At 44.6% G+C, this 23,536-nt stretch overlaps 2 protein-coding genes and 1 long non-coding RNA gene across 5 annotated transcripts in view; 1 reads left to right on the top strand and 2 right to left on the bottom strand.

Annotated features, from left to right (window-relative positions):
* Window positions 1-4,116, bottom strand: part of MRPL11 (mitochondrial ribosomal protein L11) — an 81,914-nt gene extending 77,798 nt beyond the window's left edge. For 2 of the 3 annotated variants that reach the window (XM_033955118.1, XM_033955121.1), the window contains exon 1: window positions 3,960-4,116. The gene's annotated coding sequence lies outside the window, so the exon portion shown is untranslated. The remainder of the gene's footprint in view (window positions 1-3,959) is intronic. The other variant, XM_033955119.1, reaches the window with a different exon arrangement.
* Window positions 4,117-4,128: 12 nt separating this feature from the next.
* Window positions 4,129-23,536, top strand: part of LOC117365130 — a 41,056-nt gene continuing 21,648 nt past the window's right edge. The window contains exons 1-2 of the long non-coding RNA XR_004540359.1: window positions 4,129-4,373; window positions 21,106-21,336. This is a non-coding gene — a long non-coding RNA (uncharacterized LOC117365130). The remainder of the gene's footprint in view (window positions 4,374-21,105; window positions 21,337-23,536) is intronic.
* Window positions 14,667-23,536, bottom strand: part of LOC117365126 (actin-related protein 2-like) — a 58,216-nt gene continuing 49,346 nt past the window's right edge. The window contains exons 5-9 of the mRNA XM_033955115.1: window positions 22,668-22,804; window positions 21,801-21,950; window positions 21,146-21,291; window positions 18,693-18,825; window positions 14,667-15,370 (exon numbers count right to left, since the gene is read on the bottom strand). Coding sequence (XP_033811006.1) covers window positions 15,200-15,370; window positions 18,693-18,825; window positions 21,146-21,291; window positions 21,801-21,950; window positions 22,668-22,804 — 737 coding nt within the window. The 3' untranslated portion in view covers window positions 14,667-15,199. The remainder of the gene's footprint in view (window positions 15,371-18,692; window positions 18,826-21,145; window positions 21,292-21,800; window positions 21,951-22,667; window positions 22,805-23,536) is intronic.

Below are 23,536 nucleotides of genomic sequence, written 5' to 3'. Positions count from 1 at the left end.
ATAATCGAAATGGGATTTAGATGCATCTAAAAACAGCTCAGGCCTTTTCAGTGCCGTTGAAGGATGTTTTAAGAGGAGTGGTGAGGGCGGGATTTGGGCAGGACGTGGGCTGACCTAGACTTAGTCGTATAACCAAAAGTTTAACGAGACAGCCTAGACAGAATTTGTATGGTGACTTAGGCGATCTAAAAACAGGTCTAAGTGCCCAGAAGGTATCCAAAGTGACCAGATAACCACTGCAGACACAAAGTACAGACCCCCCCCAAACACTCCCCCAGTGATCAATGACCCCGCCATACCATAAAAATCAGAATAAAAACGTACATACCTGCCTCCAGAACATCAGCACCTGGCATAGGAAAGCCTAGTAGAGCTGTAGAGAAGTGGCTTAAGTAGTCTGGGGGGTGGGCTAGTGAACCATAGAAAGGAGGACCCAGGCCCATAAGCCACTCTAACTATTGCATTCATGGTGAAACATGTGCATCCCCCAAAACCTTATTGTACTGCCATAAAGGTGACACCTGCAGCCATAAGGGTTATTGAGGTGGTAGACATGTGGGTCTAGTAAGCTTTGGGGGTGTTTTTTTTGGAGGGGGGGATCACCATGAAATTTTTAGATGACAAGTAAGAGATGTTAATAGATGAACTTTCCTGTCCAACTATTGTTCCCTAATATTACTTTGAGCAAACTTTTGTTAACCGTTTCAAGTCCCTCTGGGGAATGACCCGGTATATAAAAGTAAGGATTGGATTGGAGATGTTTATGTGGCACCCTTTTTGTGAAGTTCACAGCAGTGCCTTGTAAGGTGCCCCATTACTGTGTTGTCATGGCTGGGTGGCCAATCCATCACTTTAGAACATAACATAAGAACATAAGCAGTGCCTCCGCCGGGTCAGACCACAGGTCCATCCTGCCCAGCAGTCCGCTCCCGCGGCGGCCCAAACAGGTCACGACCTGTCTAAATCACCAGAAGGGGCCCCCATGCCGCCTTGGTTTCCCTTCCTAGCCCTCCGGTCTTGCACATGCACGACCTGGGTTTCTATACTTATTTTCTGGTTAGCTTTCTCAATATCCCATGATCCCTTTATCCTTCAGGAATCCGTCCAGTCTCTGTTTGAATCCTTGTACCGTACTCTGCCTGATCACTTCCTCCGGTAGCGCATTCCAAGTGTCCACGACCCTTTGGGTGAAGAAAAACTTTCTTGCATTCGTTTTGAACCTATCTCCCTTCAGTTTCTCCGAATGCCCCCTCGTACCTATTGTCCCCTTCAGCCTGAAGAATCTGTCCCTATCCACCCTCTCTATGCCCCTCATGATTTTGAAGGTCTCTATCATATCACCCCTGAGCCTCCTCTTTTCCAGAGAGAAGAGCCCCAGCCTATCCAACCTCTCGGCGTATGGGCAGTGTTCCAGCCCTTTTACCAGTTTCGTTGCTCTCCTTTGGACTCTCTCAAGTATCGCCATGTCCTTCTTGAGGTGCGGCGACCAATACTGAACGCAGTATTCCAGATGTGGACGCACCATCGCTCGATACAATGGCATGATGACTTCCCGCGTCCTGGTTGTTATGCCCCTCTTTATGATGCCCAGCATCCTGTTGGCTTTTTTGAGGCTGCTGCGCACTGTGCAGATGGCTTCAGTGATGCATCCACCAGCACACCCAAGTCTCTCTCAAGTCTGCTGTCTCCCAACAATGCCCCCCCCCCCCAATTTGTAGTTGAACAACGGGTTCTTTTTCCCTATATGCATGACCTTGCATTTTTCCACGTTAAAGCGCATTTGCCATTTGTTTGCCCAGTCTTCCAGCTTGTCCAGGTCCCTTTGCAGGTCCTCACACTCCTCCCTGGAGCTAACTCTTCCGCACAGTTTGGTATTGTCTGCAAATTTTATAACCTCACACTTTGCCTCCTTTTCTAGGTCATTGATAAATATGTTGAAGAGTAACGGCCCCAGAACCGATCCCTGTGGCACACCGCTCGTGACTCCCCGCCAGTCAGAATATTGGCCCTTTACTCCGACCCTTTGCAGTCTACCCGACAACCAGTGCTCGATCCATCTGTGCACATCCCCTCCCACCCCGTGGTTCCACAGCTTCCTAAGCAGCCTTTCATGTGGCACCTTGTCGAAAGCCTTTTGAAAATCGAGGTAAATGATGTCGATGGGTTCCCCATTGTCCACCCGACTGCTTATTCCCTCAAAGAAGTATAGAAGGTTCGTTAAGCACGACCTTCCCTTACAGAATCCGTGCTGGCTTGTTCTCAGTAGGCCATTCCTCTCGATGTGCTCGCAAATGCCGTCCTTTATCATAGCTTCCACCATCTTCCCTATAATTGAAGTCAGGCTCACCGGCCTGTAGTTCCCGGGATCACCCCTCGATCCCTTCTTGAAGATAGCTGTGACATTTGCCAATTTCCAGTCCTCTGGTACCTCTCCAGTTTTCAAGGATAGGTTACAAACATGCTGGATTGTGCCCACTATTTCTTGTCTTAGCTCCTTCAGAACCCTTGGGTGGATCCCGTCCGGATCCGGTGATTTGCCGCATTTTAACCTGTCTATCTGTTTGAGGACATCCTCCTTACTTACCTCTATGTGCTCCAATTTTTTAGCCTGTTCCCCACTCATGAGATCCTCTGAGTCCGGTATATTAGATGTGTCTTCTTTCGTGAAAACCGACGAGACGAACGTGTTCAGTCTCTCAGCTACCTCTTTATCCTCCTTAATCACTCCCTTCCGTGGGAGAGGTCACTTTGATGACCTCTCCCACGTCCAAAAGGTCTTGTTATAGGCATTTTTGACTTGGATGAATTTTGGGACGAGAATGGGGTATAAAGATAGATGACTTAGCAGTCTGGATGATTAAACAGCTGGACGTAAAAGTAGACGATTCTCAAAAAAAATTATTTTGGATGTATTTTTCAAGAGTGGACTTTTGACATGTTTGACTTTGGGCAACTAGCAACTTAGGCCCAAAACGGACTTAGATTTATTTTTTTATTATGACCCTCCAAGCAATCAAGACTTTTTGGTTTCTTTTTCCTAATTATTTGAATGATTCTATTTTTGATCATTCACATTGAAAGTGCAGAATAGGTTATGTGAATCACTGAAATAAAGTCCTGTCAGTACATTTTGAAAACATACAAATGTTTGAATACTTTTGCAAGGCACTGAATATATATAATCAAATAGCAGGAAATAACTTGGGGCAAAACAATTAAACATTTAAACCCTTTCAGACATTTTTCACTGAATATAGGAGCCAGCTCAAAAACATAAGAAGCCTCTTTTCTCCTCCAACTCACACCTAATATTGTCCACAGCAAAGAACTGGGGGGAGGGGGGATTCCCTTCAACATCAGCAACAGCTCCTTTAGAAACTGATTTATCAAGCCTTTTTCCCCATTTTGTTTCTGCAGGCAAGAAACATTTAGTATATCAGTTCCCAAAGGTACCACTACAAATCATTGCCAGAAATTAGCCGTTCCTTTCCCACAGCATGGTGTCATGATATGAAACATCTGATTGGTGAAGCAAAGAGGTAATTTCCGGGCATGGGTTCCCAACTCTCTCTCTCCCCCCCCCTCCCCGCCTATCATCAGCTATCATCCAGTCAGTACTTCTATAACAGCCTAGGCAATTCCGGTCCTTGAGAGCCAGAGCCAGGTCAGGTTTTCAGGATATCCACAATGAATATGTATGAGATGGATTTGCATGCACTGCCTCCTTGAGATGCAAATCTATCTCATGCATATTTATTGTGGATATCCTGAAAACCTGACCTGGCTCCTGCTCTCGAGGACCGGAATTGCCTACCCCTGACCTAGTCAATCAATTAAAATTACCCCAAGGAGCCCTCACCCAACTTTTTTTTTCTCTCATTAAACTCCCGCCCTACTGCATCCAATCCCCCACCCTATCTAGTTTTTCTTTGTAGAAACCCACCAACTATTCCTCTCACCTTGCCGATTGCAACTACAAAAAATACCAAAAAGATCCCTACTTCCCCGCTGCCATTCTACTCTCTGAAATGCCCGGTGCAGGAAGTTCAGGAACTCTCGCGAGACTAGAAAGCGGAACCATCAGTTCGGAATTTGCTTCGCAATTTAAGGGGTTGTTTGGGTTTTTTTTTACCAAATTTGTCTTTTTAAGGACAGCTGCGGTTATTGGACTATTTTCTTTTGAAGCATGTATGTTTTGTTTTGTTTGTTTTTTTTGGGGGGGTATTCACTATTATACCCAATGCTAAGTCTAGTGTTCCGGCCCTCTTCCGGTAAATTCCACGCCTCACTCTTGTGCTCCAAAAGCATCTCTGTGACTGTGTATTCCAAGCCTCGTTCTGATGCTGTCACCAGCTGCTTCAGACTTTTTAAAGGTTATATCGGAATACATTTGCTTCCCAGGAGCCGCTGGCTTAGATATCTTCAAGAAAAGTTAAAAAAGAATGGATATTCTGCTTGTTATATAGATTTGTTTTATATACATGTTTAATTGATTTCAGATATGAAGAAAGAGGTGCTGGAAAGTACAAGATTGTATTTTAGAAGAAAAAAAAAAGCATACACTTCAAAAGTAGAAAAAGACTAGGAAGAGAGCGGGAGCCACTCTGGCTTTACTTGTTGTTTTTTTCTTTCTGCAAAACCTCGCGCTGGTTTGGTTTTTCATTGTGAAAGTAGAGAAACTGGGCAGGGGGAAGGAAAGTACAAGAGAGCTACAAACATTAGCCTTATGCTTTTTTTTTTTTTAGTAGCTGAGAAGTGTTTTTGATTCTGTCACACTCTCGGAAGAGTGCACCTGATGCCGTCCTGGAGTTTTGTTACTCCTGATGCTGTGTCTTTCCTCTGGGAGGCTGCAAGTTGGGCCAGTCCAACCATTAAGTCAGGGGTGTCCAATGTCAGTCCTCGAGGGCCGCAATCCAGTCGGGTTTTCAGGATTTCCCCAATGAATATGCATGAGATCTATTAGCATACAATGAAAGCAGTGCATGCAAATAGACCTCATGTATATTCATTGGGGAAATCCTGAAAATCCGACTGGACTGCGGCCCTCGAGGACCGACATTGTACACCCCTGCATTAAGTAAAACTAAGCAGTCACCTAGGACCACAAATGGGAGCTATAAATCAAAGCAAAACGATAGCCACACAAATTAAAAGGAACAATCAATGTACGCTTTTTCTTGCAAGAAGAGTAATATATACATGCAAGACAATGTAATATTTAAAAGCATGTTATCTTGAAGGAGGGTAAATTAAGGACCTGACAGCTAATTGAAGGTGGCATAGGACTGAAGGTTTCCCTACAGGCATCCAATACTGTTGCACCAGCCCTAGCTAGGAGTGCTAATGGCCCTGCTGTTTGTTCAGTCAGGGGCTGCTGAACAGCTGTGTTAGTGTAGAGCAGGGGTCACATGCTGCCTGCCAGGTACTATTTTGAGGCCCTCAGTATGTTTATCATGATCACAAAAGTAAAATAAGTTTCTTGATCATATGCCTCTTTAGCTATAAATTACAATATTAAGACTTAGCCAAAAGGAAAGATTTATAAACTATAGAGTTTTACCTCATGCAAAATTGTTATTTCTTTAATAAGGCATTAACTATTTTTTTCTGCAGCCCTCCCAAGTACCTACAAATCCAAAATGTGGCCCTGCAAAGGGTTTGAGTTTGAGACCACTAGGGTAGAGTTTTGTCATTTTCCACAAAATTTATGATAGGCCATAGGAACCAACTTTTCAAAATGATTGGAGGTGCTAAAGCCAATGGAAATTACCCTTCTGTGTCAAGTTTATTAAAATTTTGATATAGTGCTAATCATAATTTCTAAACATTTTACAATAAAATAGGGGGGAAAATATTTAAACATTCTAAATATATACTGGATGAACTGGACAGGCAAAGAAACAAAAGGGAAGTAGGGAGAATTACAATTTAAAAGAAAGGAGGATATGAAAATTAATTAAAAGAAGGGAGGTAAAGGAGATCAGAATAGGAACAAGGCATCAGCAGGACCGTTTCAGCATTCATATGCGTCTTTAAAAAGGAAGGATTTAAGATTTCCTTGGAATTTATCTAAGTTTTGTTCGGCCCTGGTATAGGGTGGTAACAAGTTCCAGACAGGAGTTTAGAAACATAGAAACATATTGGGAGTGCTCAAGCACCCACAGAGCTGGCTCCTATGTGATAGGAGTCTATGTGATGCAATCTCTTAATTAGAAAAATTGTGATACATTTTTTTTGTGGCTACTTTTTCACTGTCACATGAAGTACCCATCTCACTTAGAACTTACTGGGACCTCATAAAAGGAAAAGGACTCAACAGAAATTATCTCCCCCCCCCTTGTGAAGTATTGGGGGGGGGTGCTTAGGCACTCTTGCATCCAAAGAGTTGGCATCTGTGCCATTATTGGTTCAGCAGCAAACCTACAAACCCATAGCAGAGAGACTTATTAAAATAGTTGCTAAAGTGCTCTCTCCCTTCTATAATTGCCCAAGGTTATTGGCGAACCTATGCCTCCACCAGACTGAAACATCAAATTTATAAGAAAAAAAAGATATGCTGCTTGCTGGCCTTGTGTCTGTGAGGACAACAGGCTTATAGAAGCATATAAAATCAATGATGAATCAGATTTTTTATTGACCTGTATGCTACTCAGGAATATTACAGTGAACTATATACTACAAACTTTGAGACTGACTTGTCTGAGCTTGCTCTTCTAGCATTTAACACCTGCACAAGATGCTTCTCTGGATTGGGTGATCACAGTTAAAAGAAATACTCCAAGCTATTAAATCCCTACCTAATCATAAGTTTCCAGATTAGATTATTTTTTTCAGGAGAATTCTATAAAACCTTCACTTCCAAGCTTGCTCCTTTAATTACTCATCTCTTGAATGTTGTTTGTATGGATTTTCCCTTGCCACTTTCTGTGAAGGAGGCTTGAATTACAATATCTCTAAGCTGCTCAGTTAGGGCACAGGTCTTTGACCTGGGGGCCACCGCGTGTGCGGACTGCTGGGCATGATGGACTACTGGTCTGACCCAGCAGCGGCAATTCTTTTGTTCTTTTTTTTTTTTTTTTGCAGACAGATCTTATGGTGTGCTAGTTCTATTGCCCTATCTCAGTGCTAAACACAGATGTAAAACTTTTGGTGAAGGTTTTGCCCAATAGGCTTGCTGCAATCTTACCTTCCTTAATCTATCTCGAGCCAGTAGGCTTTATTCCAGGTAGAAAGCTCTGATAATATTCATACACAGAACAATTGATCTGGTCATGTTTGATTGTTCCATTCAGATGCCGATGTGCCTTCTTGGCATTCATGCTGAGAAGGCCTTATGCATGCAGTTATACCCAAATAGGGGAAAGTGTGGCTCAGTGGTAGAGTTGCTGCCTCTGCACCCATTACTTATAAGAGAGCATTCCGCGGTGCCTTGTGGACAAATCTCCAGCTTCAACTCCTGGAGGGACTCAGAAATCAATGGGTGTAAAAAATAAATTTCCACACCATGGGATCCTCATCCAGATCCGGGATCCACCCGGATCCTGATCTTGGAGATCCATGAGGGCTGCTACCTTCCCCCCTTGGTAGTAGTGTCAGCCTGCATAAGGGCATGGTCAGGGCATCTTGGCTGACCACGGCAACTGCCAGTGCACTAGCCTGGGCCACCACAGGGGAGCAGGGCACAATCCCTGTGCCCTGGAAAGTGGGTGGGTCTCAAATAAGCCCAATACATCATATGAATAATTTTGAGGGAAAACCCATCATCCGGGACAGGAGCTGCCTCCTGCAGACCCTTTTTAGAACTCTTGGAGGACTTATGAGCCTTGGTTGACGAATCGCGACTGCATTTTGCTGGAACAGCAATTGCGCTGTCCTCGGAGCCTGCTTTTGACTTTTTACGGGGCCCCTGGTCAGAAACATAGGCAGGACCCCCCTTCAGAAGTCGAAGGTAATTAGGCTGATGAAATCCCCCCTCCCCCTCACACCACAGTGCACGTGGGACACGACCGCTCGCCAGATAGCCATCCACTGCAAATGGGGTATGAATCCACATAATACTGCCCTGGGAAGTCCATCTGAGTGGCCGCTACAGGTGCTATTTTTAGAAGAAAACGGCCTGAGAAAAGCAAAGGAACCTTTAAAACACGATGATTTTGAGATTTTTATGGATGGGTGAGAGGATTAAGGCACACTTCCAACCTCTGAAAAGTCACTTCTGGAGACCCCCCTGTACTCATTGTGCAATAGAAGCTGAAACAGCTAACAGGGAGATCCTCTGCCTCTACAAGCATGCAAACTGGGCTGCTGGTCCTCTGACTGCTCCCCCGTCCAGACACCAATGTCTGGGGACATCAGCCACCCTTGAACACACTGTGCACACGACCAGGTGGAAGAATGCAGTTGGCCCTGATCCCAGGAATACCTCCACAGAGCCACTTAGCCTGCCTCAAACCCACTAGCAGGCGAACCTGGGGTGAGCAAGTTCCCAAGGGAATGGTCCCTGAGCCCCAAACCGAGGTGCGGGCTGTCCAGAGGGTTTACTGACAGGCAGCCAGCCCCCTGGAAACAGACTTTACACAAAGTCTGTAAACTCCTGCAGCCAGAGCTGTCCCCGCAGGGAACCTCTGCAGCATAAGGGCAAAATTCACGAATAAAATGACTTAAGTTTAAATAAAAATAAACACAAGCAGAAAAGACAAGCTCCTACAATCTGGCTTGTAGTAAAGAAACTGAATTCTAGGGGGGCAGTCCTGAGGTAAGAGGGGAGGGGCTCAAAACTTTGTATAATCGAGGCTTCCTACAAGCTGTCTGGTAACCATAGGACAATAGCCCACTTGTCCAGGAATAGACTGGGATTGCACAAGAAGGGCAGCTTTCACCGCCTCCCCAAAAATTAACAGGCTGTATTATGTATCTTAATCCCTCCAATATGCAAGCAGTAACTTGTGAAATCTTTATACAGCCTGGAAAGGCATCAATCCATCCACAAAACATAAGGTCTTATTTCCGCTTAGCAATGGAAAAAGCTCTCAGAAACTAAAAGGGACAGATAGGGAGATCTTGTGTGCCATACTTCCTCATGGTTTAACCAATTTTAATGTCATATTTTCTCCTTGTTGTATTCTTTTGTACACCGCCATGAACCAAAAGGCATATGTGCAGTATATAAATAAAGAATTATGTTATGTTATAAATATGAGATTGTATAGTATGCCTCAAGAGATGAGTAGTCTCTTTCTGTTGGATGAAGGACCTTCAGACTTCAATGAGCTCTAACAAGTGACATAGATTGGGAAGACCCTTAGAGCTAACCACTCTCTGTGCCTAAGCTTGTAGGATTTCTCAAGTTCTGGATCCCAAGCTGTGTTAGAATCTATTATAGAAATTTTTGTCATATTGATAGGGGCATATCTGCAGCACACTAGGACTGCCTTCCATGCTATAGTAACCTTCCATGCTATCTCCCCTCTGGATCAGCTGAAAGTACCATAACCTGATCAACCAGCTTCTTAACATGATTGCCACCCCCTTTTTCCCCTGTACATAGGCGGATACACACTCGCCCACCTACTATCGTTAAGTTTAGCATGTTCATTATCATTAAAAAAAGATTACTGGTAGGTACTTACCTTGATAATATCTTTTCCAGTAGTTAAGGATGGTAGGCTGAACCATAGGATTATCCATCGTGCACATTGCAGAAGATGCCAATCACAACTTTTCAACTCCTCTTTCTCCACGGTCTCTGCTTCCCCCTGCTCCCTCAGTTCGTACCAAAGCTGGCAAGAGCCCTACAGAAGAAAAGAGAGGGGAATTCCCTGAAATCAGGACTCTGATCTGCTCAGATGAAGTTAAAACAATCAATGAGGAAACAGTAATGTAGTTAACATGTTAACAATCCTCTGAAAGGAACAATGAATTCAATAAAATACAAGTCAAGCAGGGAAAATAAATAGTCTGAATATTTATGGAGCTCAACTTTTCTCCCTTTTAATCCTATATACGGTCTCTTCCTAATTCAATAGTTTGGCTGACAGTGAAATGTTAGCCATGGATCCAGCCATTAAGCTTGAATCAGAAAGCAGCTGCATCAGATAAATTGCTGGGTAGAGTGTGGGGGGTCAGCATACCATCCCTATCTACTGAAAAAGATATCATCTTTTTCCAGTGCAATAAAGGATAGGGACTTATCTAAGCAGTTCCCAAACTCTAGGGTAGGAAAGAGGAGCCTTCTCATAGAATTGACCCCAAAGCGGCATCCTCCTGTGTTGCTATGTTCACCCTGTAGAATTTGGTGAGGTATGAAGAGAGGGACCAGGTTGCTGATCTACAAATCTCCTTGGGTAAAACTGCCCAAGCTTCTGCTCAAGAGGCCACTCCTCTTGTCAAATGTGCCTTCAGTGAAACAGGCAGGGCTGTTTGCCGCAACAGATGTAGGCAGAGGATATTGCTCTATGAATCCATCTTGAGATTGTGGCCTTGGAAGCAGGTCTGCCTCATCTCGCCTGATTAGTTAACATGAAAAGATGATCAAAGAGATGAAACTCATTAGTGACCTCCAGGTAATGCAAGAGAACTCTTTGGAAGTCCATTACCTTTAAGGCCTTGTCTGTCTGTCTATCATCCTGACAGTTTAACCACTTGGTTAACATGAAACATCAAGATGACATTTGGCAAGAAGGGAACGGTATGCAAGGTCACTCCTGCTTCCGTGATCAAAAGGAATGGCTCTCTACACAACAGTGCTTGCAGTTCTGAGACTCTTCTGGCAGAAGTAATTGCTACTAGGAAGAATGCTTTGACTGATAGATCCATGAGAGAGGCTTCCTGTAAGAGCTCATACACAGCCCTGCTGAGTCCTAAGACTATATTGAGATTCCAGGATGGAAATGGATCTCGGTTCAGTGGCACTCAGGGCATTTTTCAAGAATCTAACTATGTCCGGCTGCGTCACTAGCAAAGCTCTCTTCTCCTGGCCTTGGAAGCAGAAAAACTCTGCTGCTTGAACTTTCAAGGATGCCACTGCCAACCTCTTGTGAAGGCCATCTTGGAGGAACACCAGAACTGATGCAATAGGGTTTTGCCCGGCTCCAACTTTTCTATGCTGCACCAACTCTGAAATGTCTCCCATGCTGAGGTGGAGCTGTCTAGCAGGGACAACACAAATAGCAGGACACGGCAGAGACCTTTCCAAGTTCTGTACAATGTGTGTATATAAGCAAACATAATAAAAAAATCCTTATAAAAATAATTAACAAAAGACCAGGATATTATGTAGAGTGAGAAAAAGGAAATAATAAATATATATAATGTGTAACTTGCTGGTTAAGCAGGACTTAGGGAAAGATTAAGTGTACTGACATTTATAGAAGGTGAGGTAAAAATCCTGAGTTCTTGCTCTCTCTATTTGTTTTCAGGCTTTAGCTAAAGGATACTTTCCTGCCTTAAGCCTGGTTTTCTTCTGTGTTCTTTGTTTAAACTAGTAAGCTCAGGACCCTCTGACCTTTGGTCTAATTGTAATGAAGATATATGATTTTACATTCCTGAGTGGAAGAAGTCTGTATGTTAAAATCTCTTCTATGTGCTTTTAATAATTATGCAATATGTGAAACATGAATGTATGAGTAAAACTTGGGATCCCAAAGAATGAAAGATGACCAAGTGTATGACTGTATGTGTAATATTCAACTAAAAACTTATAGATATTTTATGAGGTATAGACTTTGGGAAAACCCAGATGCAACATGTGGAGGTTGACCTTAGCTGACCTTTAGCTGGTCCAGGGAAGGTTGCTATGGAGATTCTTAGTCCTTGACTAGATGGCAGGCCCAGGATGGGAGATAGGTCAACTATCTGACCCTGCCTGGTTTAGGTAAAATGACTTTAAATTGCAAATTGCAGCCGCTTTTTCTGATGAACCTTCGTGAGCATGGGTGCAATTACCGGCCATCTGCTCCAGAGCCCAATTTGCAACAGGGTTCACTGCACATTCATTTTGGACACACATCTAGAAGCCCCCTGGTTTGGATGGTGAGTTGCTCCATGGTAACTCACTAATCGGCCCACACCAACCTGCGCAACTGATGTTCACCTCTCACATTGATGGCTCATGCTGCACCACTGTTACCACGTAAGGTCATTGAAAAGATTCCATTCGTCCAGTCATGATACACTTTAACCACAGCAACCCATGAACAGTTCACAAACTCTGCCATTTCCAAAATGCTGCTGCCCTTTGCCCAGTAGCCGATGATCATGCCTTTTTCAATGTCTGATAAATCATGCTTTTTTCCCATGACAGCCATGGTTGCTATATTGGCAATTTGCTGACATCCCACCTTTTGTATACCCATGAAATCGGTGCGCGACATGTGCATTCGGTCATTGGCTGTGCATCCCTGACGTCCGAGGTAGGTGGTTGTCATAATAATGTGACTCGACCATGTGTTTCCTCTGTCTGCTAATAAAACATTTACAAGGGAATCTTAAAAATAAAATAGTTCCTTTCTCAACCACCCTCAGTTTCAATGCTAGAAACTGTTTCCTCCTTAGCTGGGTGGCTTGAGCCACATCTGGGAAGACCTGCACATTCTGGCCACAAAATAACACATCCTTATTCTTAAAATAATTTTTTAACACATTATCCTTTTGTTTTTCAGAGGCCAATGTCACAAAAAGAGTTCATTTAGGGCTAGATTCACTAAGCTCACTGATCGTGTCCCGAACAGTTTGCGAACGTTCCCTGACCCCAACCTGATTCACTAACCTTCTGTACAATCCAATCCGCACCCGATCCAGTCCGCACATGCAAGTGAGGGGAAATGGCATGCATAAATAGGAAGGCAGCAATTCACTAAACAGAAGAAGGAACACCGATTGGGGGTATCAGGGGGGTTGTGTCACGGTGGGAGGGAGGGGGCATCTCTTCTACTTACAGCGGGGCATTGCTTGGCGGCAGGATGGAGTGGGTATCTCTCCTGCTGCATGGGGAGTGTTGGATGGGGCAGTCGCTTGACAGCAGTGGAAGGGAGTGGGCAATGGGCATCTCTCCTGTTGCTGGGGGGGAGGGGTTATCAGTGTCTGGTAATTTTCCTGTCCAGCTTCATAACTTGGGCTCTTTCCAATTATTTTGAAAACGTGGCTATTTTCAAAAATGTAAATTCAGCTGCTCTCTATATAATCACTAATTCTTATTATATTTTCCTTTCTTTAAAAGTCTTGTAAACCGTGCCCAGATCTATCTCTATAGAGAAAATGCAGTATATAAGCTTAAGGTTTAGTTTAGTTTAGATTGTGCAATGCGCTCCCGCCAATCTTCAATTTGTTTAAAAGAAAAGGAAAACAATTTGTATGGTAGGGGGGTCTGTACTATCAAACCTTACATTCCTGTCAGTGCCTGAATAAATCAGAAAGTAAGGCAACAACAGCTCAGATCTGTTGGCAAATTTTGGCCGCAAAATGTGGCACGACGAGGTTAGAGAACCACTCGGCAAATATAGAGAATTGCTCAGTGTGATCATTTTAATATTAATGACCTTGTTATCCTACATTTGCATGGAAGTATCAGAGACTGCTAGAAAACTCAGAAAAGACCTCAGTCTTTATAGTCACAGTCCATATACTGTATCTTGAAGAGAAATTTCATGAGAAGATTTGGGTGGAATAACCGCCTCCAAACCTTCCAAAGAAACAGGTATTAGTTTCTTGACCATCATCATTGAGTTCATTGGTACTTCTGGATTTACCATCTCCACTCCCTGTACCTGAAAAGAGAGTCTGAGATGGAGATTGCAAGGAAGCACTAGGCATAGGGGTTTGTGTCCTTTCTGGTGAGCTAATGGACCCCACATCAGGAGAGAGATGAACTTGCAGCTCCCATGGAAGGCACTACATGCTTATCCATGGGACACTGAACAGAGGTACTTACTGAAATTGAAAACTTAGATTGGGCTTTCCTTTTCTTCACCATCATAACAGTCCAAACAGATATTCCCTTTGTCACTCCTCATAGCTCCAAGGAGTCTAATGTGCCCCTTAGGACACACCCCTTTGGCCAAGCCCTGCATTCGTTCACCACAAGGCGCATCAGAATTTGAACTATTCCGGGGTCAGACTCTGATGACATCATCTGCCACCAAAGTGGCCTTGCCCCAAAGATGTTACAAAGTTCATTTTCAGCAAGGCTCTCCTTCCAGTTCACCACTCTTCTCCAGCAGATATGATCTGCCAGGGAATTGCAAGGTGCATCAGAATTTGAACTATTCTGGGGTCAGGCTCTGATGATGTCACTTGCTGCTGCCGTGGTCTCACCCCAAAGATGTTACAAAGTTCAATTTCAGTGTTTTCTCCCTCCTGCTTACCACTCTTCTCCTCCAGTAGGTATAATCTCCTGGGGGCTCACAAGCCACATTTGAACTATTCTGAGGTCAGGCTCTGATGATGTCACACCCTCCCCCCCCACCCTCGGTCACTGTATTCTTGCCCCAAAGATGTTGCAAAGTTCAATTTCAGCACGGATCTCCCTCCTCATCACTCTTCTCCAAGACATATGATTCCCCATTATATTCTTGCAAACCAAAGTTTTTGTTCAGTGACAGCTTGTTATGTTTGTGGAGTTTGAGGTTAATACTAAGCATGAATATTTCTAAAACATTGAACAATTCTGATTGTGGTCTCATTTTGTATTTTTTATTTATTCAATAAGAAATTATTAAACATTAAAAAGAGAATTCTGAACCTGCTGCTTTCCACTGACAAAAAATACCACTTTACCTACAATACTGCCTCCCCTTGCTATTTTCATTCCCATTTTGCACTAATTTAATTTTGGTCCCCTTTTCAACACAGTTCATTTTTTCACATCCCTCTACTCCGAAAAATATATTTTAACATTATGGAATTGTTAATAACAAAATATTTCAAATTCCCAGTATGGTATCATGTTTTGACCATCCCTGGTACCTTTCAGAGTGAGTTCTATGCTCGGTCACTTGCTCACAGCCAGAAATTCATTTGTAATACAGAATAAGTAACTGCTAGAACCCTGATCCTATGTCTCTCAATTTTGGGGAAGTCTTGTTGTAGGATGGGTGCTGTTCTTGTGGAAGTTTATAGAGAAAGGAAGCTGCAATTTGAACAATTTGAAATTGCAGATTTTTGAAGAGATCTAGGAGAAAGGTGAGAACCAAATTCCCATCACCTATCTCACAGTAACTCCCAGCTTCTCCAGGATTCGCACTCCTTTTTCCTGGTATTCCTGCCGGGTCATCCAGAAGTTCTCCTTGTCCTTCATGATGTCTGCCAGGACTGCGCCTCCCAGGAATACCATGTGCTTCCGGCGTGGGGGATCCTCAATGCGGATCTTGAATTTCTTGAGAGAGAGAAGAGCACAAAGTGTTACCATCATAGGAAGCAGAACGGTTTTTTGTTTGGGGGGGGGGGCCCAAAACTCTGCCCTAGACTCATCCAGGCTTCGACTCAAACCCTGCTCCATAATAAAAGTACAAATTTTAATGCCATTCCTTCCATTCATTCTTCATATGCACACAATATTATTTTATAATCTGTCTTTCCCTCCTTCCAACCCCTACTCCAGTTAGTATGACTATTTTTACGTTTTTATCTTTCTAAATTAACCTTTCTAAAGTTTATTTCTATGCATTATTTTACTGAAAGAGGCAGAAGTGTTGCTTTGTTGGGTGGTTGTTTTTTTAATCTGTACTGGGGTTTGTTTTGTGTTTTTTTAGTCTGTACTGGCAATGGGAGGGAAATTATTGTCCTTGGTCAATCCCTAAATCTTGAAGCATGTTTCTCACCTTTTCCATTCAGAAATCCTACCCATTACATAAACACATTCATTACAGCAATTTAGCACTAAACTGGGGATCTGAGATTAATGAGAAAGCTTTCACTGTGACCCCCTTTTATCATGCCGCATTAGGATTGTTTTTATCGCTGGACGCTGCAGTAAAAGCTCCGACCCTCATTGAATTCCTATGAGCGTTGGAGCTTTTACTGCAGTGGCCAGCTTGATAAAAGGGGACCTATGTTTTCCACTTAATAGCTCTTTGAGACTCTGGCCTCTCATATGCCCTTAATTGGCACCATTGTAAATTTTGCTGATTTGGAACATTTTGCTCAGATCATCTAGTACAGTGTTCTTCAACCACCGATCCATGGACCAGTGCCGGTCCACAGAAATTTCCTGCTGGTCCACAGGGCCAGCATGTGCATCAGGCCTAAAACAGTGTTCTTCAACCGCCGATCCACGGTGCGATCGATGCGGCATTATCTCTGAGCCAGCTCCCTCTTCCTAACTGATTCAGTGCACATAGCCACGGGCAGTGGCTCCTACGGGCATCCTGCACCTGAACCGGAAGCCTTCTCTCTGACGTTGCAAAGTCAGAGGGAAAGCTTCCAGATGAGGCACAGGACGTGCAAGGTGCAATTAGTACTATTATGGGGGCGGGGTCTGGGGTGGACATTGGGTAGAGATGGGCGGGGTCTGGCCCACGACTTAGCCCAGTGTTCTTCAACCACCGGTCCACAAAATAATTTTTTTATTTCTGCCGGTCCATAGGTGTAAAAAGGTTGAAAAACACTGATCTAGTACACAGAAGCTCTTTCCAAGTTGAGAGTGACGCTGGGACAAAGATCTTCGTCCCCTCACCATTCCCACAGTGAAGGGCATTTTTCTTCCCTGTCCCCTCACCATCCCCAAAAAGTTAAATTCAGCAAGTAATACTGGAGAAAACCAGAAATGCATTTCCTTTTCTGTTGAACACAATACAAAGACATCTGCTATACACATTTCCCATAGCTAATGTAATGTATTTCAGTCAATAAATTCAAAATAATTCTTTTTACCTTTATTTCTGGAGATTTATTTTTCCATCAAGTTGATTCCAGTTTTTTTTTTCCGCTTGCCTGTCTTCTGCATTCCTTCCCCTTGATCCTCCATCCCTATGTGCAACATTTCTCTCTCTCTCTCTCATTGTTCACCATCTTTCTCTCTCTCATTCGCTCCCTTGCTGCAAAGGGAGTGGGAAAAGAAAGAGAGAGAGAAGGGGGATCCAGTGCACATCACTCATAAGAACATAAGAATTGCCGCTGCTCAGTCAGACTAGTGGTCCATTGTGCCCAGCAATCCGCTCCTGCAGTGGCCCTAACTGAGACTAGCCTTACCTGCGTACGTTCTGGTTCAGCAAGAACTTTTCTAACTTTGTCTTGGATCCCTGGAGGGTGTTTTCCCCTACAACAGCCTCCGGAAGACCGTTCCAGTTTTCTACCACTCTCTGGGTGAAGAAGAACTTCCTTAAGTTTGTATGGAATATATCCCCTTTTAACTTTAGAGAGTGCCCTCTCGTTCTCTCCACCTTAGAGAGGGTGAACAATCTCTCTTTCTCTAAGTCTATTCCCTTCATTATCTTGAATGTTTCGATCATGTCCCCTCTCAGTCTTCTCTTTTCAAGGGAGAAGAGGCCCAGTTTCTCTAGCCTCCCATTGTACGACAACTCTTCCAGCCCTTTAACCATTTTTGTCGCTCTTCTCTGGACCTTTTCAAGTAGTACTATGTCCTTTTTCATGTACGGCGGCCAGTGTTGGGCACAGTATTCCAGGTGGGGATGCACCATGGCCAGGTGCAGCAGCATGATAACCTTCTCTGATCTGTTTGTGATCCCCTTCTTAATCATTCCTAGCATTCTGTTTGCCCTTTACCACCCCCTCTACTGGCAAATCCAACATTCCTCTTTCATCCCCTGGCTCCTGTATACATCTTTTGCCCTTCCCCACCAGCCCCATGTCCACATTTCTCCTATCAACCCTCCAACACCATGCTGCATCTCTTTCTCCCTTCCTCCATCACCATGTCCAACATTCCTCCCTCTTGCATACCTTTTCATCTCTCCCATCCTTCCCTCTCCACCACATCTAATATTTCTCCCTCCCTCCTCTCCACCATTATCATGTCCAACAAGTCTCCCTCTTTCTTCCTTTCCCCAAATGCACCATCTCTCTTTTCCTCTTGCTCCACGCATCTATGTCCAAACATTCTCCCTTTCTCTTCCATCTCCTACTGGCAGCATCTCTTTCCCAACCCCTTCCCAGCACGTACAGCATTTGTCCTTCCCTGCTTTCCCAACCCCCTCCCAGCCCATGCAGCATCTGTCTTTCCTTGCCTTCCCAATCCCTCCAGCCCAAGCAGCATCTGTCCTTCCTTGCTTTCCCAACCCATGCAGCTTCTGTCCTTCCTTGCTTTCCCAAACTCTCCAGTCCATGTAGCATATGTTCTTCCCCCCCTTCCCAACCCCAGGATCCTCTGACACGACCTCAGTCTCCTGCTCCCAGCTCCCCCCACCTACCTCATCCCCATCCCCTATCATTTTAAATCTTTGGGCAGCCATCAGCGGCAATGAGTGAACCTGTTGCCATCAGCGTACCCCAGAAGTCTTCATTCTGTAGCAACTTCCTGTTTCCACGAAGGCAGGACACTGCAAAACAAAGATTTCCAGGGCATGCTGATGCAGTAATCTCACTTGTTGGCACTGACAGCTGCCCGAAGATTTAAAATGCCCGAAGATTTAAAATGACCCCTGTGCCCCCCCCAATACCTATGGTTACCATCATTGTATAATTCAAGGAGACTATGAGAGAATGTTGCTGTATGTGAGGTCAGCAGCACAAAGACTCACAGAGAGTTTCTCCACATCTCCCTTCAGCACACGTTCCAGGTATAGCTGCTTAATCTCTCGCTCCAGGCGGGATGGCAGCCCCGGGTACATGGTGGAGCCTCCAGACAAGACAATATGCTTGTAGAACTCAGGCCTACACAGGGAAAAAAGAAGCAATAATTTATTATTCTAATAATGAATGTAATGGGTAATGCATTTGATATACTGCCTTTCTGTGATACAATCAAAGAAGTTTACATATATTATATACAGTTACTTCCTCTATACCTAGTGGGCTAACAATCTAAATTATTTTTGTACCAGAGCAAAAGAGGGTTAAGTGATTTGGCCAGAGTCACCTCTATGCCAAATTGTTGAAAATGGGGAAAAGGGGTTACTTCCTCAGGGAAGGTCATCGCTTTCAGAGAAATTATTTCCTTAGGGGTATTTCCTTTAGAAAGGGGCACTACTTCCTTTTGATAGATGAGGTCACTTCTTGTAGGAGGGAACTTTTTTTTTTCTATTAGTGGCATCACTTTGTTTTGTTGATATTGGGGATAATTAACTTCCTCTTGCTAAGGATATTGACACTAAAAATGTTATTCTCTTAGTCTTCCATGGCTAGCATCATGATTGTTGTGTCTGGGTCTTGTTGCGCCATGTAAATGGAACAGATGTTTCAGCCATCATGCTGTGGCTTTCTTCAGAGTGTGATGTGAGGACTGAAGTTTGTTCTTATTTAGTTGGGGCTTATAATTGACTGGTTAGGATTTGAGGTTGGTAGTTTCATTGGAACAGGTTTTATTTTTCATTCTGGAAGGTGGGAAAATTTGTTGGTACAATTTAAACTTTGGAGAGTAGGAGATTCTGTGTGAAGTGTCTGTCAAGTTTAAATTTTATCAAGAAAATGAGATGGGGAATTCCCTCCCTCCCCTTTTTGTATGAATTAAAATATTACCAAAGAATACACACATTCTTACCCTCAGATCCCGGAGGTATTCCCTAGACTAGACAATCTAAACAAGTAGCTTCACATGTTTCTGATTGAAAAATTACCCAGAAAGAAAGTATACTGTATATACTTGAATATAATGTTTGGGCCAAAAAAATGGGGGTCTTGGCTTATATTCAGGTCATCCCCCGCCCCCTCCCCAACTTGTTGCAGGCCTCCGCCAGGCCTGCCATATGGCCTGGAGAGGTTGGCTGAGACAGGAGGGATCCCTCCCATTCCTGTTCCGGCCAACACTGCCAATTTTTTTACCTCCCTCCTGCCTCCCCCACATATCTTTTTGAATCCCTGGTGGTCCAGCAGTGTACCAGGCAGGAGCGAGCTTTCTGCACTCCTGCCCTATGTTTAGCCCCTCCCTGAATGACCGCCTTGAGTTCTCATGGCCCAGCGGTGTACCGGGCAGGAGCAACCTTTCCTTGCTTCATCCCAGTGATGAGTTACTCATTGAATGGCTGCCCCGAGTTCTCGTGTGACTCGTAAGAACTCGCGGCAGCCATTCATCAAGCAGCTCAGCGCCAGGCAGGAGCGAGGGAAAGTTGCTCCTGCCCGGTACACCGTTTGGCTGTAAGAACTTGAGGCAGCCATTCAGAGAGAGGCTCAGTGCAGGGCAGGGATGCAGAAAGCTCACTCCTGCCCGATACACTGCTGGACCGCCAGGGATTCAAAAAGGTATGCAGGGGAAGGTGGGAGGGAGGTAAAAATAAATTGGCAGAGTCGGCCGGGACAGGAGGGATCCCTCCTGTTCCTGTCCACCAGATCATAAGGCAGGCCCAGTGGAGGCCTGCAGGACATCGGGAGAGAGAGGGGACAGGGCAGCGAGGGGGCTGGGTGAAGAGTTTGGCAGGAAGGGAGGGGTACAGGGTGAAGAGCCTGGCAGGGCAGGGAGGGGGGGCTGGATGCAGAGCCTGGCAGTGAGTGAGGGGGCGAGCCTGGCAGGGAGGGAGGGGAGACAGGGTGGAGAGCTGGGCAGGGAAGAGCCTGGCAGGGCAGGGATGGGGGCTGGATGCAGAGCCTGGCAGGGAGTGTGGGGGCGAGCCTGGCAGGGAGGGAGGGAGACAGGGTGGAGAGCTGGGCAGGGAAGGGAGGAGGGCTGGGTGCAGAGTCTGGAAGGGAGTGAGGAGGGCTGAGTGCAGAGCCTGGCAGGTGAGGGAGTAAGGAGGGCAGGGCACATGAATATTAACCCCCCCCCCCCCCTCCCTTATATTTGAGTCAACCATTTTTCGGGGAAAAAGGGTGCCTCTTCTTTTACTCAGATTGACTTATATTCGAGTATATATGGTGCATAAATCTTGGTGAATACTTTAATTTCTAATACAAAACTCTGCCAGTACAGGTAACTGCAGATTTTGCACCAGCAAGCACTTTTGATTATTGCCCTACAACTTCCAGAGACAGAGCTAAATATTTCATTCTGCATTTTTCCAGAGGTTTGTGTTATCTCATTTCTCACCTTTGCCCATCTCACCTGGTGTCAATATCAGCTGCCTGGATGGTGTTGAAGAGCAGTTCTGCCACCCCAACCCCCTCCACGTTAATTAGGTGGGGCTGGAAGAGAGCCTCAGGGGCCTCAAAGCGCTCACCTCCCACCTTAATGACCCGGCCATCTGGCAGCTGTGGAAAAAAGACAGTAACTCAACACCTTTCAAAGTGGATCAGGTAAGAGGCAGAAGGGGAGAACCTTATTCACAGTGCAGGAGCTTTATGAAGTCAGTCATAAGAAATAGAGAAGAAGAGTTATGTCTATTCAGAATAGAATTACTGCACTAAGAGAATTATTACTTCCTTTGGAAAGGCAGGGTCATGTCCTATGGAAAAGGTATGACTTCCTTTGAAAGACACAGTTACTTCTGCAGGGAAAGGGATGGGATGCATGGTGGGATAGCAAGATACAAAAGATATGCACTTTCATTTGTTCAGGAGCAGACATTGGTGGAGTGGTTGGTGGGTCTCTGTAACTATTCTGAACCCTGCCACCAGAAGTGGAGGGAAGAGAATAGATACAAATGACGTTAGTGGGGCGGAGGGGTTTCATGGAGCTCATTGACCATGTGGCACTTCACTAGCATGGCGAGAGGAAGAAAGAAGAGACATTGAAGGTTGTAGAGAGGAGTTTCACTTACCGTGTAGGATTCCACCAGCACTGTAGTCTCCTGGGCAAGTCTTTGTTCCTGCTCAATGTTGTAGCCCACATAGCACAACTTCTCCTTCATCATCCTCACTGTTTCAAAGTCTGCAGAGTGGTTAAAGGCATAGCCTCGAAGTAAGAGCAACTGAAGTGTGAAAGACAAAAAGAGTGGGAGACAAAGAAGGAAAGGAGAAAATTATAGCACAGCTAAGGCAATAGATTCTACTCCAGTCATATCTATCAGGGTATATACTTCCCCCTCCCGATTTGCAGTTTTAGGACTTACGATTTCAATTATTCGTGATTTCCTAAAACCGGAATCACCCCCACCTCCTAGACCTCCCTGGACCTTACCTGGTGGTCTAGTAGTCTTTTGGGACAGGAGCAATCTTCCTACACTCCTGCCCTGTGCTGATCACTCATCCAAAATGGCTGCCGTGAGTTTCCGAGAGACTACGGGAACTCACAGCAGCCATTTTGAATGAGGAGCATAGGAAGATCACTCCTGCCCCAAAAGACCGCTAGACCACCAGGTAAGGTCCGGGACGCCGGGGGAAGGCAGGAAGGAGGTGGGGGAGGGTCAGAATTGGCCCAAAAGTTATTCGTGGGCTGGCTTTGCCCTAACCCCCGCAAATGTTGAGGGTACAGTGTACTGCATCCTTGTTTTTGGCCAATTGCATTGCTTGTTGGCTCTCCTTTCCTCAGGGATGTTAAGAAGAAGATAGGTAAGGTTATCAGAATGCAACTGGTTCATTAAATATGCTATTTAGAATATGAAAGCTGTATCCTCCAGTAGTCCCATGATGCTCACCCATACAATGAATAGCCCCCCCATCCCATTATCCCTTGCAGCTTCTCCAACCTTGATGAGGTATCGTGTGATATCTCGTCCAGCAATGTCCAGTCTTCGGGTGAGGTGAGGAAGGGAGAAACCTTCATATACTGGACAGATGTGAGTTACCCCATCCCCAGAGTCTACCACCACCCCTGTCAGCAGGCCTGCAAAAAGATGCATAAGGTGGGGTAAAAAGAACAAGATATATAAAGACAAACTCAAGGTCAACAGGTCGTTACAACTGAAAATTATGCAGAGCCAAATTAAGATCTTTGTATGACCTGGGCATTTCTGTTTTGCTGGCCCTTTGGGTGATCAAAATTATCTTGAGTAATTATTTTCAGATAGCAACATAGAATGAGTGACATTACGTTTGTCAAGGAATGCCTTGCAAACATTTTTGAGAACTAACAACTGCTATTCTGGGTCAGACTAAAATGTCCATCAAGCTAAATATCCTGTTTCCAACATTAGCCAAACCAGGTCAAATCCTTTTTACAGGATCCCAAAACAAAGTTAGATTCCATGCTGCCTACCCCCCATCAATAAGCAAACATTTCTCTTAAGTTTACCTTAATACTAGTTTATGGACCTTTCGTCCAGGAACTTGTCCAAATCCTTTATCAAACCCAGCTATACTAAGTGCTTTTACCACATTCTCCAGCAAAAAAGTCCAGTACACAAATATGCATTCAGTTTAAATATACCACATAGTAACATCAATGAATACCCTAGTCTTTGCACTTTTAAAAGAGAGCACATAACAGATTTAGACATATGCGGTATATAAAGGCCAAATGGTCCATCCACTCTGGCCATCCGCAGCATCCATAAGAGATCCCACATCCTTGTCCCATGCTTTCATGAATTCAGACTGTTTTTGTCTCCACCACCTC

The sequence above is a fragment of the Geotrypetes seraphini genome, chromosome 8, assembly GCF_902459505.1.
Source record: "Geotrypetes seraphini chromosome 8, aGeoSer1.1, whole genome shotgun sequence".
Taxonomy (NCBI): domain Eukaryota; kingdom Metazoa; phylum Chordata; class Amphibia; order Gymnophiona; family Dermophiidae; genus Geotrypetes; species Geotrypetes seraphini.
Note: the sequence above shows the minus strand (reverse complement) of the source record. Positions and strands in the feature narration are given on the sequence as shown.